The sequence below is a fragment of the Callithrix jacchus genome, chromosome 16 (genome assembly GCF_049354715.1).
Source record: "Callithrix jacchus isolate 240 chromosome 16, calJac240_pri, whole genome shotgun sequence".
Taxonomy (NCBI): domain Eukaryota; kingdom Metazoa; phylum Chordata; class Mammalia; order Primates; family Cebidae; genus Callithrix; species Callithrix jacchus.
The window spans coordinates 26411077-26428092 of NC_133517.1; the positions used below are offsets into that span (position 1 = coordinate 26411077).

The 17016-nt window shown below is 38.2% G+C and overlaps 1 protein-coding gene across 3 annotated transcripts in view; it reads left to right on the top strand.

The window, feature by feature from the left end:
- The window catches only part of XKR9 (XK related 9), a 63714-nt gene that overhangs the window by 19177 nt on the left and 27521 nt on the right, over nucleotides 1-17016 (top strand). For all 3 annotated transcript variants that reach the window (XM_054246624.2, XM_054246625.2, XM_017965397.5), the window contains one exon: nucleotides 16004-16224. In XM_054246624.2, the coding sequence (XP_054102599.2) occupies nucleotides 16004-16224 (221 nt within the window). The remainder of the gene's footprint in view (nucleotides 1-16003; nucleotides 16225-17016) is intronic.

Genomic DNA, 17016 nt, shown 5'->3' on the forward strand with positions numbered 1-17016 from the left:
TAAAGTCTCCCACTATTATTGTGTGGGAGTCTAAGTCTCTTTGTAAGTCATTAAGAACTTGCCTTATATATCTGGGTGCTCTTGTATTGGGTCCATATATATTTAGGATCGTTAGCTCTTCTTGTTGTATCGATCCTTTTACCATTATGTAATGTCCTTCTTTGTCTCTTTTGATCTTTGTTGCTTTAAAGTCTACTTTATCAGAGACGAGAATTGCAACTCCTGCTTTTTTTGCTCTCCATTTACTTGGTAAATCTCCCTCCATCCCTTTATTTTGAGCCTTTGTGTATCCTTGTATGTGAAATGGGTTTCCTGGATACAGCACATTGATGGGATTTGGCTTTTAATCCAATTTGCCAGTCTGTGTCTTTTGATTGGTGCATTTAGCCCATTTACATTTAGGGTTAATATTGTTATATGTGAATTTGATACTGCCATTTTGATGCAAGCTGACTGTTTTCCCCATTAGTTGATGCAGAGTCTTCATTTCGTTGATGCTCTTTAGCATTTGATATGTTTTTGGAATGGCTGGTACTGGTTGTTTCTTTCTATGTGTAGTGTTTCTTTCAGGAGCTCTTGTAAAGCAGGCCTGGTGGTGACGAAATCTCTGACTACTTGCTTGTTCGCAGAGGATTTTATTTTTCCTTCACTTATGAAGCTCAGTTTGGCTGGATATGAAATTCTGGGTTGAAAGTTATTTTCTTTAAGGATGTTGAATATTGGCCCCCACTCTCTTCTGTCTTGTAGGGTTTCTGCCGAGAGATCTGCTGTGAGTCTAATGGGCTTCCCTTTGTGGGTGACCCGACCTTTCTCTCTGGCTGTCCTTAGCATTTTTTCCTTCATTTCAACCCTGGTGAATCTGACGATTATGTGCCTTGGGGTAGCTCTTCTTGCGGGATATCTTTGTGGTGTTCTCTGTATTTCCTGGACTTGAATATTGGCCTGCCTTGCTAGGTTGGGGAAATGTTCCTGGATAATATCCTGAAGAGTATTTTCCAGCTTGGATTCATTCTCTTCATCACATTCAGGTACACCTATCAAATGTAGATTAGGTCCCACATTTCTTGGAGACTTTGTTCATTCCTTTTTGCACTTTTTCTGTAATCTTGGCTTCTTGTTTTATTTCATTGAGTTGATCTTCGACTTCTGATATCCTTTCTTCTGCTTGGTCAATTCGGCTATTGAAACTTGTGCATGCGTCGTGAAGTTCTCATGTTGTGTTTTTCAGCTCCTTAAATTCACTCATATTCCTCTCTAAGTTGTCCATTCTGTTATCATTTCCTCAAATCTTTTTTCAAGGTTCTTAGTTTCTTTGCATTGATTTAGAACATGTTCTTTTAGCTCATGGAAGTTTCTCGTTACCCACCTTCTGAAGTCTGATTCTGTCATTTTATCACACTCATTCTTTGTCCAGCTTTGTTCCCTTGCTGGTGAGGAGTTGTGGTCCCTTGTAGGAGGCGAGGTGTTCTGGTTTCGGGTGTTTTCCTCCTTTTCTGCACTGGTTTCTTTCCATCTTTGTGGATTTATCCACCTGTCATCTGAGTAGTTCCTGATTTTCTGATTGGGTCTCTGAGTGGATGTCCAGATTGTTGATGATGAAGTATTTCTGTTTCTTAGTTTTCCTTCTAACTGTCTGGCCCCTCTGCTGTAGGACTGCTGAGGTCCACTCCAAGCCCAGCATGCCTGGCGTACACCTGTAGTAGCTACGGAACCGTGAGGGTTGCTACCAGTTTCTTCTTCCGCTATCTTTGCCCTGAATGATACCCGCCAAATGTCAGTCTGATCAGTCCTTTGTGAGATGACTCTTTGGATATACAGGGGTCAGGGAGCTGCTTGAGGAGACTGTCTGTACTTTATACTTGAGGAGACAGTCTGTACTTTATAGGAGCTCAAGTGTTGAGCTGTGAGCTCCTTTGTTCATTCAGGGCTGCTAGGCAGGTACGTTTAAGTCTGTTGCAGCAGAACTCATAAAGCCCTTTTTTTCCTCAGGTGCTCTGTCCCGGGGAGTTAGGGCTTTATTTATGAGTATCTGTTGCACTGTCCTGCCCAGCAAGGAGGCAGTCTAATTGCTGCCTGCTTGTAGTGGCTATGCTGACCTGCTGTGGGCTCCACCCTGTTGTCGTGGGCACCGCCCTCCTGCCATGGGCTTGGCCCTGCTGTCGTGGGCTCTTCCCTGCTGCCGTGTGTGATTCCCTGTAGTCCTGTTTATATGGGAATGGTTAGAGCTGCCGTGGTGATGGTGGTTCGCCTCTGTAGTGACTGACTATCTCTGTTGTGGCGGGTTGCCTCAGCAACAGCAGGCTGCATCAGCAATGGCAGAGTACCTCCGTAGGGGTCGAGTGCCTAGGTAATGGTGGATGCCCCTTTGCTACCGAGCTGCACCATCCTGGGTTCAGCTGTGCTTGCCATGAAACTCTCAACCCTGAGCGTTTCCAGTTGCTGTTTTGTTTGTTTTTGTGGGGGTGTGACCCACCGAGCCTGATCACCTGGCTCCCTGCCACCGAGCCTTTTTTTTAAAAAAGTTGAATGGTCTACTCTCTCCCAGGTGTTCCAGTCACCTGCTGAAAGGGCCCCAGGATCTGTGTGATTTTCCGTGCAGCGACCCACTGCGCCGGCTGGAACAATGTTGCTGCCTGGGAATCTCCTTGCCTGGCTTTCTGTTTAAGTCCCATTTAATCAGATGAATGTGCTAATCTGCCTTTTGAAATCTCCAATTGCTGGTTTAACAGGGCAACCAAACCAGTGTATTTTGTACGGAGTGCTGCTGTGCTGCGGCCCTGGCCCACACAACCGTGCTGGCCCAAACAGCCACGCTGGTGGCCCGTGGGGCTTCTACACCTGGGAATCTCCTGGTCTGTAGGCAATAAAGATCTGTCTGGAAATGTGGTGTCCACTCACCCTCTGCGCTTTCACTTGGAGCTGCAATCCTGAGTTGGTCCTACAGCACCATCTTCCTAGAGCCTATTTATCCTAACCAAATTTTTGCACCCATTAACCATCCCCACTTCTACCTGACTCCCTTCTTCCCTTCTCAGACTCTGGTAACTATTATTCTACTCTCTATCTCCATAAGTTTGTTTTAGTTTTAGCTCCCTTATATGAGTGAAAATGTGAAATTTGTCTTTCTGTGTATGGTCTGGCTCTTTTCACTTAACATATAGTATGTTACAATCTGTGTAACAAAAGATGGTGAAAATGAATATATACTTATGTTTGCTTGTATCTACATGAAGAAACTCTAGATGGGTACACATGAAACTAATAACTGAATTCTTGTGGTCATAGGGAGGATATAAGTAGGTTATAGGAGTATGATAGAGTTTTCTCATTATAGCTTTCTAATTTTTTAATTATTTAAATATTTTGCCTATTTAAAAAGAAGAAAAAAATTGAATTAGGTTGGGCATTAGTGGAGGATGCAAGGTAGATAAACTTTCCTCTTTTTGTTTTTGATTTTCTTTTTCTTTTTAAGAATTTGTATTTTAGGTTTAGGGGTACATGTGAAGTTTTGTTACATAGATAAACACGTGCCACAGGGCTTTGTTATACATATTATTGCATCACTCACGTATTAAGCTTAGTTCCAAATAGTTATCTTTTTTGTTCCCCTCCCTCTTCCCACCCTCTTTCTCAAGTAGATGCCAGTGTCTGTTGTTTCCTTTGTGTTCATAACATCTTAAAACTTAGCTCCTACCTGTAAATGAGAATGTGCAGTATTTGGTTTTCTGTTCCTATGTTAGTTTACTAAGGATGATAGCCTGTTTTTCTTTCCATGTTCTGGCAAAAGACATGATCTGTTTTTTTTTAAAGGCTGCATAATATTCCATAGTGTATATGTATCACATTTTCTTTATCCAGTCTGTTACTGACAGATATTTAGGTGATTCTATGTCTTTGCTAATCTATACTGCTGCTGTGAACAATTGTGTGCATGTGTCTTTATGGTAGAATGCTTTATATTCCTCTGGGTACATACCCAGTAATATAATTGCTGGGTCAAATGGTAGTTCTTTTAAGTCTCTGAGGAACTGCCATACTGCTTTCCACAATGGTTGAACTAATTTATACTCCCACCAACAGTGTATAAGTTTTCCCTTTGCTCTGCAGCCTTGCCAGCATCTGTTATACTTTGACTTTTTAGTAATAGCCATTCTGACTGGTGTGAGTTGGTGTCTCATTGCAGTTTTGATTTGCATTTCTCTAATGATCAGTGGTATTGAGCTTTTTGTTATAAGCTTGTTGTCTTCTTTTGAGAAGTGTCTGTTCATATCCTTTGCCCACTTTCCAATGGCATTGTTTGTTTTTCTTTTGCAAAGTTGTTTAAGTTTTTTATAAAAACTGGGTATTAGACCTGTGTCAGCATAGTTTGCAAATACTTTCTCCCACTTTGTAGGTTGTTTGTTTACTCTGTTGATAGTTTTTTTTTTTTTTTGCTATGCAGAAGCTTTTAAGTTTAATTAGATCCCATTTGTCAATTTTGCTTTTGTTGCAATTGCATTTGGTGTCTTCACTGTGAAATCTTTGCCTGTTTCTAGATCCAGGATAGTATTGCCTAGATTGTCTTCCAGAGTATTTTACAGTTTTGGGTTTTACATTTAAGTCTTTAATCTGTAATCAGTTGGTTTTTGTGTATGCTGTAAGAAAGAGGTCCAACCTCAATCTTCTGCTTATGGCTAGTCAGTTATCCTAACACCATTTATTGAATGGGGAATTTTTTCCCCATTGCTTGTTTTTGTCAGCTTTGTCAAAGATCACATAGTCAAAGATACGTGGCTGTATTTCGGGGCTCCTTACTCTGTTCCGTCGGTCTGTGTGTCTGTTTCTGTATCATTACCACTATAGTCCTGTAGTGTAGTTTGGAGTTGGGTAACAGGCCTCCAGCTTTGTGCCTTTTGCTTAGGACTGCCTTGACTATTCAGGCTCTTTTTTTGGTTCCATATAAATTTTAAAATATTTTTTTCTACTTTTATGAAGAATGTCATTGGTAATTTAACAGGTAGAGCATTGAATTTGTAAATTGCTTTGGGCAGTATAGCCATTTTAATGATATTGATTCTTCCTATTTATGATGATGGGATGTTTTTCCATTTGCTGTGTCTTCTCTGATTTCTTTGAGCAGTGTTTTATAATTCTCATTGTAGATATTTTTCACCTCTCTGGTTAGCTGTATTTCTGGGTATTTTTTATTTTATTTTTTGTGGCATTGTGTGGTTTTGAGTGGGTTTCATTGTGTTGACTTCTATTTTATTACACAGTGGTCCAAGAGTGTGTTTGATCTGATTTCAGTTTTATTTTTACATTTGTTGAAGATTGTTTTATGTCCAATTATGTGGTCAGTTTTACAGTATATAACATATGGCAATGAGAAAAATGTATATACTGTTGTTTTGGGTTGGAGACTTCTGTAAAGGTCTATCAGATCATTTGGTCCAATGCTGAGTTTAGGCCCTAAATACCTTTGTTAATTTTCTGCCTTGATGATCTGTCTAATACTGTTCATCGAGTGTTGAAGTATCCCACTATTATTATGTGGGGGTCTATGTCTCTTTGTAGGTCTCTAAGAACTTGCTTTATGAAGGTGGTAGTTTGGCTCCATGTCCCCACCCAAATCTCTTCTCAAATTATAATTCCCAAATGTCGAGGGAGGGAGGTGATTAGATTATGGGGGTGGTTTATTATTATTATTATTTGTTATTTATTTATTTATTTATTATACTTTAAGTTCTGGGGTACATGTGCAGATTGTGCAGGTTTGTACATAGGTATGCACGTGCCATAGTGGTGATTTGCTGGATCTTTCACCCCGTCATCTACATTAGGTATTTCTCCTAATGCTATCCCTCCCCAATTCCCTACCCTCTGCTATTCCTTCCCTAGCCCACACCCCCCAGGCCCTGGTGTGTGATGTCCCCCTCCCTGTGTCTGTGTGTTCTCATTGTTTAACACCCACTTATGAATGAGAACGTGAGGTGTTTGGCATCCTTGTCTTATGCCAGTTTTCAAAGGGAATCTTCCAGTTTCTTTCTCATTCAGTATGATATTGGCTTTGTGTTTATCAGACAGCTGTAATTATTTTGTTGAAGGCCTTCTCTGCATCTATTGAGATAATCATGTGATTTTTATCTTTGGTTCTGTTTATGTGCTGGATTATGTTGATAGATTTGCAGATGTTGAACCAGCCTTGCATCCCTGGGATGCAGCCATCTAGATTGTTATGGATAAGCTTTTTGATGTACTTTTGAATTAGATTTGCCAGTATTTTATCGAAGATTTTTGCATCAGTGTTCATCATGGATATTGGCCTGAAATTCCTCCATGCTCTTCTTGTGATAGTGAGTGAGCTTTCACCAGAACTGATGATTTTATAAGTGTTTATAGTTCCTCCTTCACACACTCTTGTTTTCTCTTGGCTGCTGCCGTGTAAGATGTGCCTATTTCCCTTTCTACTATGATTGAAAGTTTCATGTGGCCTCCCTAGCCATGTGGAACTGTGAGTTAATAAAACCTCTTTTGTTTATAAATTACCTAGTCTCAGAGTAGTATCTTTATTGCACTGTGAGAACAGATTAATGCAGGGTGCTCCTGTATTGGGTCATATATATTTAGGATAGTTAGGTCTTCTTGTTGAATTGAACCCTTTACCATTATGTGATGCCCTTCCTTGTCTTTTTTTCTCTGTTAGTATTAAATCTGTTTTGCCTGAAATTAGGATTGCTACCCTTGCTTTTTCAGTTTTCCATTTGCTTGGTAGATTGTTCTCTATCCTCTTATTTTGAGCCTGTGAGTGTCATTACATGTAAGATGAATCTCTTGAAGACAGCAGGCTACTGCGTCTTGCTTTTTTATTCAGCTTGCCACAGTATCTTTTAAGCGGCAGGATTTAGCCTGTTTACATTCTAGGTTAGTATTGATATGTGTGGCTTTAATCCTGTCACTGTGCTGTTAACTGGTTATAATGTTGGCTTGTTTGTGTGGTTGTTTTACAGTAATCCTGGTCTATGTGTTTAAGTGTGTTTTGTATTAGCTGGTAGTGGTCTATATTTACTGCTCCTTTCAAGATCTCTTGAAATATTTTATATTCTAGGTTAGTATTGATAGGCGTGTTTTTAATCCTGTAACTGTGCTATTAGCTGGTTATCATGTTGTTTGTGTGGTTGTTTTACAGTAACACTGGTCTATGTGTTTAATTGGTTGTTTTTTTTTTTTTTTTTGTTTTTTTGAGAAGGAGTCTCACTCTGTCACCCAGGCTGGAGTGCAATGGCATGGTCTTGGCTCACTGTAACGTCCTCCTCCCAGGTTCAAGAGACTCTCCCACCTCAGCCTTCCGAGTAGCTGAGACTACAGGCATGTGCCACCACACCAAGCTAATTTTTGTATTTTTATTAGAGACGGAGTTTCACTATGTTGGCCAGGATGGCCTTGAACTCCTGACTTTGTGATCTGCCTGCCTCGGCCTCCCAAAGTGCTGGGATTACAGGCATGAGCCATCACTCCTGGCCTTGTCTATGTGTTTAAGTGTGTTTTGTATTAGCTGGTCTGTATTTACTGCTCCTTTCAAGATCTCTTGAAAGTTAGGTTTGGTAGTAATTAAGTTCTTCAACGTTTGCTTAACTGAAAAGGATCTTATTGCTCATTCACTTAGTTTGGCTGGATATGAAATTCTTGGTTGAAGATATTTTTCTTTAAGAATGTGGAATATAGACCCCAATCTCTTCTGGCTTGTAGGGTTTCAGCTGAGAGGTCCACTGTTATCCTGATGTGGATCCTTTGTAGGTGACCTGACCTTTCTCTCGATCTGCCTTTAACATTCATTCTTTCCTTTTGACCTTGAAAGATCTGGCAATTATGTGATTTAGGGATGATCTCCTTGTATAGAATCCTTCAAGAGTTCTCTGTATTTCCTGAATTTGACTGTTGGCCTCTTTAGCAAAGTTGGGGATGTTTTCACGGATGATATCCTGAAAGATATTTTTCAAGTTGTTTGCTTTTTCCCCTTCTCTTTCAGAGATGACAATGACTTATAGATTTGGCTTCTTTACATATAAAGAATTCCATGCTTCTTGGAGGTTTTGTTTATTCCTTTTTATTCTTTTTTCTTTATTTTTGTCTGACTGTCTTATTTCATAGAACCAGTCTTCGAGTTCTAAGATTTTTTCCTCAGCTTGGTTTATTCTGCTGTCAGTACTTGTAATTGCATTGTGAAATTCTTGTATTGTGTTATTCATCTCTGCAGACCCATTAGGTTCTTCTTAATACCTGCTATTTCATCCGTCAGCTCCTGTATCACTTTGTTGTGATTCTTATTTTTCTTGGATTAACTTTTGCCATCCTCCTGAATCTCAATGATCTTCATTCGTATTCATATTCTGAATTTTATTTCTGTCATTCCAGCCAGTTCAACCTGGTTAAGAATTCTTGATAGAGAACTGGTGTTGCCACTTGGAGGACATATGACACTCAGCATCTGAGTTACTAGAGTTCTGGTATTGGTTCTTTCTCATCTCTGCATGTAGGTATTTCTTTAACTGCAGTGCAGATTAAGTATAGTCAATAGACTTCTTTTCTGGATGTTTTCACTAGGCTGAGGCTTTGTGTAGGGTCTTTATCTGAAGCTGACTTCTTGTCTCTCGTTTCAGTGGGAGTATATTAGTGAGGCACTTTTGGTGTTGAAGCTTTGGGGTATGATCCAACAGGTGACAATTAGGCTTATCAGTCAGTTGGTAGACTCTTCCTTGATTGTGTGGCTCCCCTATGTTTCCTCACAGTTTCAACTGTGTTCTTTGTCAGTGCTATGAAAGTATGGGTTCTTCTCTCCCTTGAATGCTGGCTGTGATTCACAACTTTTCACTCCTGGGCTGCCCACTGCAGCTCTGGGACAGTCTTAGTGTTTATGTTCCTTCTTCAGGTTAGAGGCAGCAGAGGAAAAGATCATAGTACTGGTTGTGACCAAGTGTCATTTGCTTGACTCCTGGGGGCTCCACCCCAGAGAGATGCAGGTCAGCAATTGCTCAGTGCAGTCAGCCCAAGATGGAGGGTTTTTGCTGTGGGTCCAAGCAGGGATTTTTTTTTACACAAGTTAATTTTAATATAATTTAATAAACAGTATCATTAAAAAAAAAAACAGTCCCAGAAGAATGTGGAGACACTTAGCAAACTTGACCCTTATAAGGTAAGTTTAAAGAAAGATTTCAGGTGCCAAGGATATTGTATATGTCAGAAAGCCTTTTGTAATAATCATTATGACTCAGTTCTCAGGTCGAAGAAGGGGTCAGCGGTTACACCTCCTTGCTCCTAGCATAAAAATAGCAAGCACAGATTTTGTTGTAGAATAGACCAGTGCCTAATATCTCATTCGGTCAATTACTTTCTACATTCCCAAGCAGGGATATTTTGTCTTGTGACGAGCTACGTAGAGCATGGGGACCTGTGGAAGATTGGTTGGCCTCTTCTCCTTAGGTTGACTGCAGTTCATTGGAGGTGTGGATAAGGCACTTGGGCTCTTTGTTCCTTTGTTAGTCCGAGGGTGGCAAGACCAGTTCTACTGCAGAGGCAGTGGCAAAGAGGTTTTCAGTTGCCCCTGGATGCTCTGTCCATGAAATTACTGAGTTGGTACTGGTTTGGTAGCTCTAGCAGGGGGTGGTTGGAGGCCCAGGGATGGCAGACCTGCCCAGTGAGCAGATGTGGGAATGGGCACCCATGTAACAGTCTGGGCACTTCTCTGTAGGACTGCTGTGGTATGCTTAGGGCCCACTCCAGTCCTAGTTACCTCAGATTTTCTAGAACCTAGAGATGTTACTAGTGAAGGCTGTGAAACAGCAAAATGGTAGCCTGCCCCTTCCTCTGGGAGTTTTGTCCCAGGGAGGTATGGAACTGTTGCCAGCTTAAAGACACCTCTAGGAAGTGACTGCAGACCCTGGATATGAGGTCCCACCCAGTGAGGAGGAGAAGGATTGGGACCCACTTAAAAAAAGCAGTCTGGCCGCATTTTAGTAGAGCAGCTGTGTTGTGCTGGGGGTCTACTTTAGCCCCCAGTCACCTCAGACAATCTGAAGCCCAAAGTTGTAATGGCTAAGTTGCCCAAACAATAAAGATGGTGGCCTGCAACTCCCTCTGGGAGCACTGTCCCAGGGGGAATTCAGATCTCTGTTGGCTGGAAAGCTTGGATGGGGGTGGCTGGAGGCCCCAGTTGGGAGGTCCTGCCCAGTGAAAAAGAATGGGATCAGTTACCTGTTTAAAGCAGTAGTCTGACCTGTTTTGGTAGAGTGGCTATGCTGTGGGAATTCCTTCTACCTTGGGTGGACTCAGACTCTCCAAAGCCTGAAGGCTAGAATGGCTAACGTGCCTGAATAGCAAAGATGGCAGCCCACCCCTCCTCCTAGGAGTACCTTCTTAGGGAGGTGCAATGGGCTGGTGCTGTTCAGCCTCCTAGATTCAGCCTCTTATCTAGGAGTATGTACAGGTCTAACCTCCTACTTTGCCAAAGCTGCAGCTACTTTTGCTGGAAAGCCCAAATATCTAAGCCTCAAGGGTCTCCATGGATGCCTGAATGACTGCTTCGCTGAGACTCTATGGAGCTGTGTCTGTCAGACTAAAGACCGAAGGCCCTGGTGGAGTGGGTTTACAAGATCTCCTGACCTGAGGGTTGCAAATATGTGTGGGAGAAGCATGGTTTCTCCAGGTTGCCCATTCACTCACTGCTTCCTTAGGTTGTGGAGAATCCCCTGGCTCTGTGTTGTTCCCAGGTGGCTGTTGTCCTGCCTTGTTTTTCTTTGTTCTCTGGGTCAGGTTGTTTCCTTGATTAATTCCTATGTGAGTACCTGAATGTTTTAGTTGAAGGTGTATTTACTCACTCCTTCTGTTTCTGTTTGTGAGAACCAGGCACACTAGCTGCTTCTAGTCAATCATCTTGGCCACTTCACAACCTCACCCTTTTCCTTTCTCTTTGTATATTTTTAGTTTAGGAAGTGGCAGAATACTAAGATAGTGAGAAATAAGCAAAAATTAGAACCATTTATAAAAATGGGCCAAATTAACCAAAGGTTTGTCCAGGTTTAGTATTGAAAACCCTGAGATTTGCTGGATTTTGGATTTCTCTAAGGAATAGAAAAATTGAATTCATGTTGGTAGATGAAAGACAGGGAATATCAACATGAATTACTTATTAGTTATGTGTTCCTGTTGCTACTATGTATGCTGTTACTGCTCAGGGGTCTGTAGAGTAGAATATTTTATTTTCCAGAATATAAATTAAATGACAGTTTTGCATTTCAATTTTATGTGTGATTTGTGATAAAAAGCTTTCTTTGCCAAAGCAGAGTTTTCTTTTGATAGCTATATAAAAGGCATTTGAATTATTTAAAATATGGAAATAACTTTTGTTCTTTTTAATACATATAAAAAAGTTTAAATTATATTAATAACTTCCTCCCACAGATTCTTAGGCCCTTCCATGGAGTTAAATGTGCATTAAACAGTTAAACTCTCTTTCTTACCTATTTTTAATTTTAAAACTCCTTAGAGAGAGGTCATGTACTCATGTTCAAATTTATTAGGGTTCTATATTTATAAAACCGTAGGATAAATTTTACCTCAATCTCCAAATCTTTGGGGCTTTAAAAAACATGTTGGTTATTGATTTCTCCCTTAAATTTATTATAACAACATACTTCATAGAATTATAGTCTTTTTACATTTATTAAGCCTTGTTTTTATAGCCTAGCATGTAGTCTAACTTCATGACTACTTCATGTGCATTTGAAAAGAATTTCTAATTTTTAGTTATTGAATGTAATGTTCTATAAATATCAATTAGATCAATTAGGCAGATAATGCTAAATTATCTATATTATTACTGTTTTTTTAAGGTCTCCTTTTCCTTTCAATTACTGAGAGTCAGGTGATAAAATTCTCAACTGAGAATATGGATTTATCTTTTTCTCCCTTTACCTTTGACAGTTTTTGCTTTGTGTATCTTAAAGTTCTGTTATTAGGTGCATACAGATTTAAAAATGTTATGTATTAATGATGAATTTATTCTTATATTATTATGACAAGATAATTCTATTTATCACTGGTAGTTTTCCTTGAGTTGAAGTCTATTTTGTCTGGGATATTGATATAGCCATATCAGGTTTTTATTTGGTGATTTCCTTTCAAACTATCTGAGTGTTTATGTTTAAAGAGAGTCTCTTGCAAATCACATGAAGTTATATCTTGCTTTTTAAAAATCCAGTTTGATAATCTCTTTTAATTGGAGTGTTTAATCCACTTACATTTAGTGTAATTATTGATATGGTTGTTTTCTGGCTTTTGTTTTTTCTGATGAGAAGTCAGCCAACATTCTCATTGTTTCCCGTGAGGAATATGTCTTTTTTTTTCCTCTATTTTTTATGCTTTCTTTTTATATTTGATTTTCAGCAATTTGGGTAAGATGTGCCTGTGTATGATGTTTTGGGTATTTATTTTGCTTGGGTTCATTGAGCTTTTTGAGTCTATGTTACTGGTTGATCAATGTAGCAAATGTTTTGGGTTAATATTTTGTCAAGGATTTTTTAATGCCCCCTCTCTTTTCTTCTAGGACTTTAATTTTGCCTGTTGTTGTTGTTCTGTTCATTTTGTTCTCCTAAATTTTTCCCCTATGTGCTTTAGTTTGGGTGATTTCTGTTGATCCTTAATCTTAGTCTAGTGAGGTCTTAAGGCTCTTGAGTGTTAGTCTAGTGAGGTGGCTATAACAGGTTTTAGACAACAAAAATTTATTTCTCAGTTCTGGTGGCTGGGAAATCCAAGAGCAATATGCTGGAAAATTTGGTGTCTGGTGAAGATTTGATTTCTGGTGCATAGGTGGTGCCTTCTCATGGTTTTCTCACATGGTGGATGGGCAAGGAAGCTGTCTAGGGCATCTTGTATAAGTGTACTAATGCCATTCATTTTATTATCTTCCAAAGGCTTTCCACCTCAATAGCACATTGGGGATTAGGTTTTAGCATACGAATTTTGGGGTAACAGAGACATTTGATCTACTGTACCTGTCTTCATGTTCACCAGTCTTACTTTGTTGCTCTTTTCTGCCTTGTTTTCTTTTATGTTTTGTCTGGAATTTATATTTGTAATCAGTATGGGAATTAGGCTGATATGATGTAATTCATCATTACTGGAAGCTCGTTTTTTAAAATTTCAAATAAAAGAAGATATAGGGATAAAAATATGGGAATACACTATGTTAAGAAAGTGTTCTTTATTTTTTTTTGGGCCTATTTATTTGTTTCCTAGAAGTGAAAGAGTGTCCTATTGGTTAAAAAATCATATCCCCTTTTCCATGAAATACCCTCAGATAAGTAGAACTTAGTGTAGAGTTGCCTTAGAAAATATTTCTACCTAAAGACACATGAAATGTGAATTGTACATTTGTAAGCAGCACTATCTGTTTTGTTTTTAACAGACACTTAACATGTGCCAGGTCCTGGTCTAAGCCTTTTACAATTATTAACTCATTTAATTCTCACATCAACCCAGGGAGGCAGGTATGATGACTAGCCCTATTTTCCAGATGAGGAAACTGAAGCACAGAGAGATTAAACAAGGAAGTAGTGGAGCCAGAATTTGAACCAGGGCATTCTGACATTATTAGAGTCTATATTCTTAACTACTTTGCTCTGCTACCTCTCTCAATTCTGCTGTGTGTAATAATTTTGCTCTAGGTATGTATCTGTTTATACTTGCGAATTTCTCAAGCTTTTCAGTAGTATCTACCCTACTGGATTATAAACCACTTCAAGAATAGGAATCACTTACTCTCTACTATGCTAGATACTCAGAAAAGGCTAAAACACTACTTTTCTTATAAATCTTCCTTATAAATTCTAGGCATTATTAATGACTTTTTTCTTCAGTACGTTCACAGCTCAACTTTTGCCTTTCTAATGAATGACTATTTTTTTCTGCCTTATACTGCAGCTAGTAGTTTACAGGCTTGACCCTCCCATTGGGTTGCAGGGTCATTGAGGGTAGAGAGCATGCCTTCATCATTTTTGTTGACATTCTTCCCTACCCTGGCATCTAGCCCACATTGAGTATAATAGATCATGTTAATCCAGAACTGTGTTGATAAAAATATGCTTCTTTTTGCCAGATGAAGAATCCTTGCATATTTATATCTTTATAATTTACAATGGAAAAATCTTACATTAGTGTTTTACTTTCAGCTTTCCAAAGTCCTTTCATAGCTACTATCTGTTTATCTTATGGAAAAAAATGTCATGAGCTTTCATTTATTACTTCAGTAAATATTTCTTGAGCACCTATTATGTGCCAGATACTGTTCTAGTTGCTTTGGATATAGTAATGACCAAAATAAGTCTGTCCTTTCATGTAGATTACATTCTTGTGAGAAGGTAAAGATAATAAACCAAAATAAATAATGTGTCAGGTAGTGATAATACTTTATCAATAATAGCTTTGAAGAAAAATAATATGGGGTAAAGAGATAGAATATGATAGAGAGTACTACTTTAGATAGTATTGTCTGGAAGGTGTCTATAAGTAATATTTGAGTAGAGACCTGAATGAAGTTAAGGAGCAAACTGAAAATGTTTGGAGTTTAGGAGAGTTCCAAACAGAGGGATTGGCAAAGACAAAGGCTTTTACGTTGAAAAAAACAGCAAAGAGGCCATACTGGAAGTGTGAGAGAAATGAGATGGAAAGGTAGTTGTTGTGGTAGCATGTGTGGGTGGTAGATTGTGGAGGGCCTTGTAACATATGGTAAGGACTTCAGATTTCATTCTAAGTTTGATAGAAATCACTGGAACATTTTCTACCCCTCTGAGGAGTGACATCTGAATTATGTTTAAAATGTTTAATTTGAATTCTGTGTAGGGAATAGGTTATATGGGAGCAAGAGTAGCATCAGAGTGGCCAATTATGAGGCTGTTGAAATAATCCAGGGTAGAGAGTTGGCTGCTTAAATAGGGGTGGTAGTAGTGGAAGTGGTAAGAATTGTTTAGATTATGGATATATTTGAAGTTAGAAACAAGAGCCAAGAGAACTTGCTGAGGAATTTTCATAGGATATGAAAAAAGAGAAGTTGGAATTATTCCTACATTTTTGGTCTGAGCAATATTGTTGAGTGTTATTACCATTTACAGAAATGGGAAACATTGGCAGAAGGAACAGGTTGAAACAGTGCATATATCACTGCCTTTATTTTTTTATATGTGGAAACTGAGACATAGATGAAGAGTTTTGATAAGTGTTGGGGTAGAATCCTGGTTGCCTTTTTGCTAGCCTCAGATTTCTTCTAAATAAATGTTTCAATTTTTTTGTTATTGATTTTATCTATAGGATGATAACTTGTGTTCACTTTAAAATTCTTTCAAAAGAAGAGCCTGAGCAGGGATATTTCAAGAATCTTTAAGGTTTTATATATTTTCTGGGATGGTAATGGTCAAAGAGCCTAGCGTCTTATAGGTATCAAGTAATTGAATCTTTCTGAAGGAAGATTCAATCTCATCTTCAACCTTGACATTCTCTTAAGGGAATATATCTGTGTTGTCGTTCAGATCAATTGCATGAATGGAAAATTGCAGTTTATCTTTCAGAAGTAGTGGTTAAGACTAGAAATTATAAGATCTGGGTTTGGACCCTGTGTCTGCCCCTTACTAGCTGTGTAACTTTCAGCAAATCACTTTATCTTTCTCAGCTTTAGTTTTGCCATTTGTGAAATGGAATGATATCTACTTATCTCACATAATTATTGCAAAGATGAAATGAGTTTATATATACTTAATAGACCTAGCACACAAATGGCATGTCAAACATATAATAAAAGTTTACAGGGTCTCAATCTCAATAAAGCCACTGTGAGATGTTTACAAAAAATCTGTAATAGAGTTTGCGGAAAAATTGTGTACTTAAAACACATATTCCTTTTTCTAAATTATTATGTGTATTAGCATATATGTTATAAAGAATATAAGACTAAAGAGAAATGTTTATGTTTACTTTATAGGTATTGGTTTGCCTTGAAAAGGGGTTACCATGCCGCTTTCAAATATGACAGCAATACTAGCAACTTCATGGAAGAACAAATTGATCTACATAAAGAAGTTATAGATAGAGTGACTGATTTGAGCATGCTCAGACTATTTGAGACCTACCTGGAAGGCTGCCCACAAGTTATTCTTCAGCTCTACGTTCTTCTGCAGCGTGGACAAGCAAATTTCAGTCAGTGTAAGTTTTTCTTAACACCTTGTGTTAGATGGATGCCACTGAGACCTTATATCAACTATAGAAATCTTTGGCAGACTTAAAAAATTTTTTAATACCTTAAAAATTATTTATTCTTTTGAAAAGGAAGTATAGTAACGTGATTGAAATATCGAAAAAGTATTTAAAGATATACTGTCTTCATCTGCCCAGAAAGAAACTATTGTCAGTTATTTGATGTTTTTTTCAGAGAATTTTTTCAAAGCATATGTTTTTTTTCTCTTTTTTTTTTTTTAACACAAATGGTAACATAAAATAAAAACTATGTTTGCTTTTTGTGCCTTATAGTATATCTTGGAGATCTGTTCATACTAGTACAGAAAAATTTCCCACATTCATTTTTATTATCTGCACAGTATTGCAAATTATGAATATACCATAATTTATTTAACAAGCTTCCTATTTATGTTAATTTCAGTTGTTTCTTAAATTTAACCATTGAAAAATGCTGCAATGAGTAATCTTAATGCATGTTTGCATGTACAAAGTATATCCACTGGGTAAATTCCCAGAAGTGGAATTACTGGGTAAAAGTGTAAAGGCTAAAAAACAAATGAAAGTTTTGCAAGTTGGCCAATGTGTTTGCTGTTTTATAGTAGATTTACTCATTAAAAGTTTATTTCCATTTTCCTTTTTGAAAATCCTGTTATAGATATTTAACTTGAGATGTTAAAAAAGTCTTTATTTGAAATAACAGTCCCAAACTGAATTAATGACGGGGGTTCCATTTCATCTCAAATTCATTTCAGGGGTAAG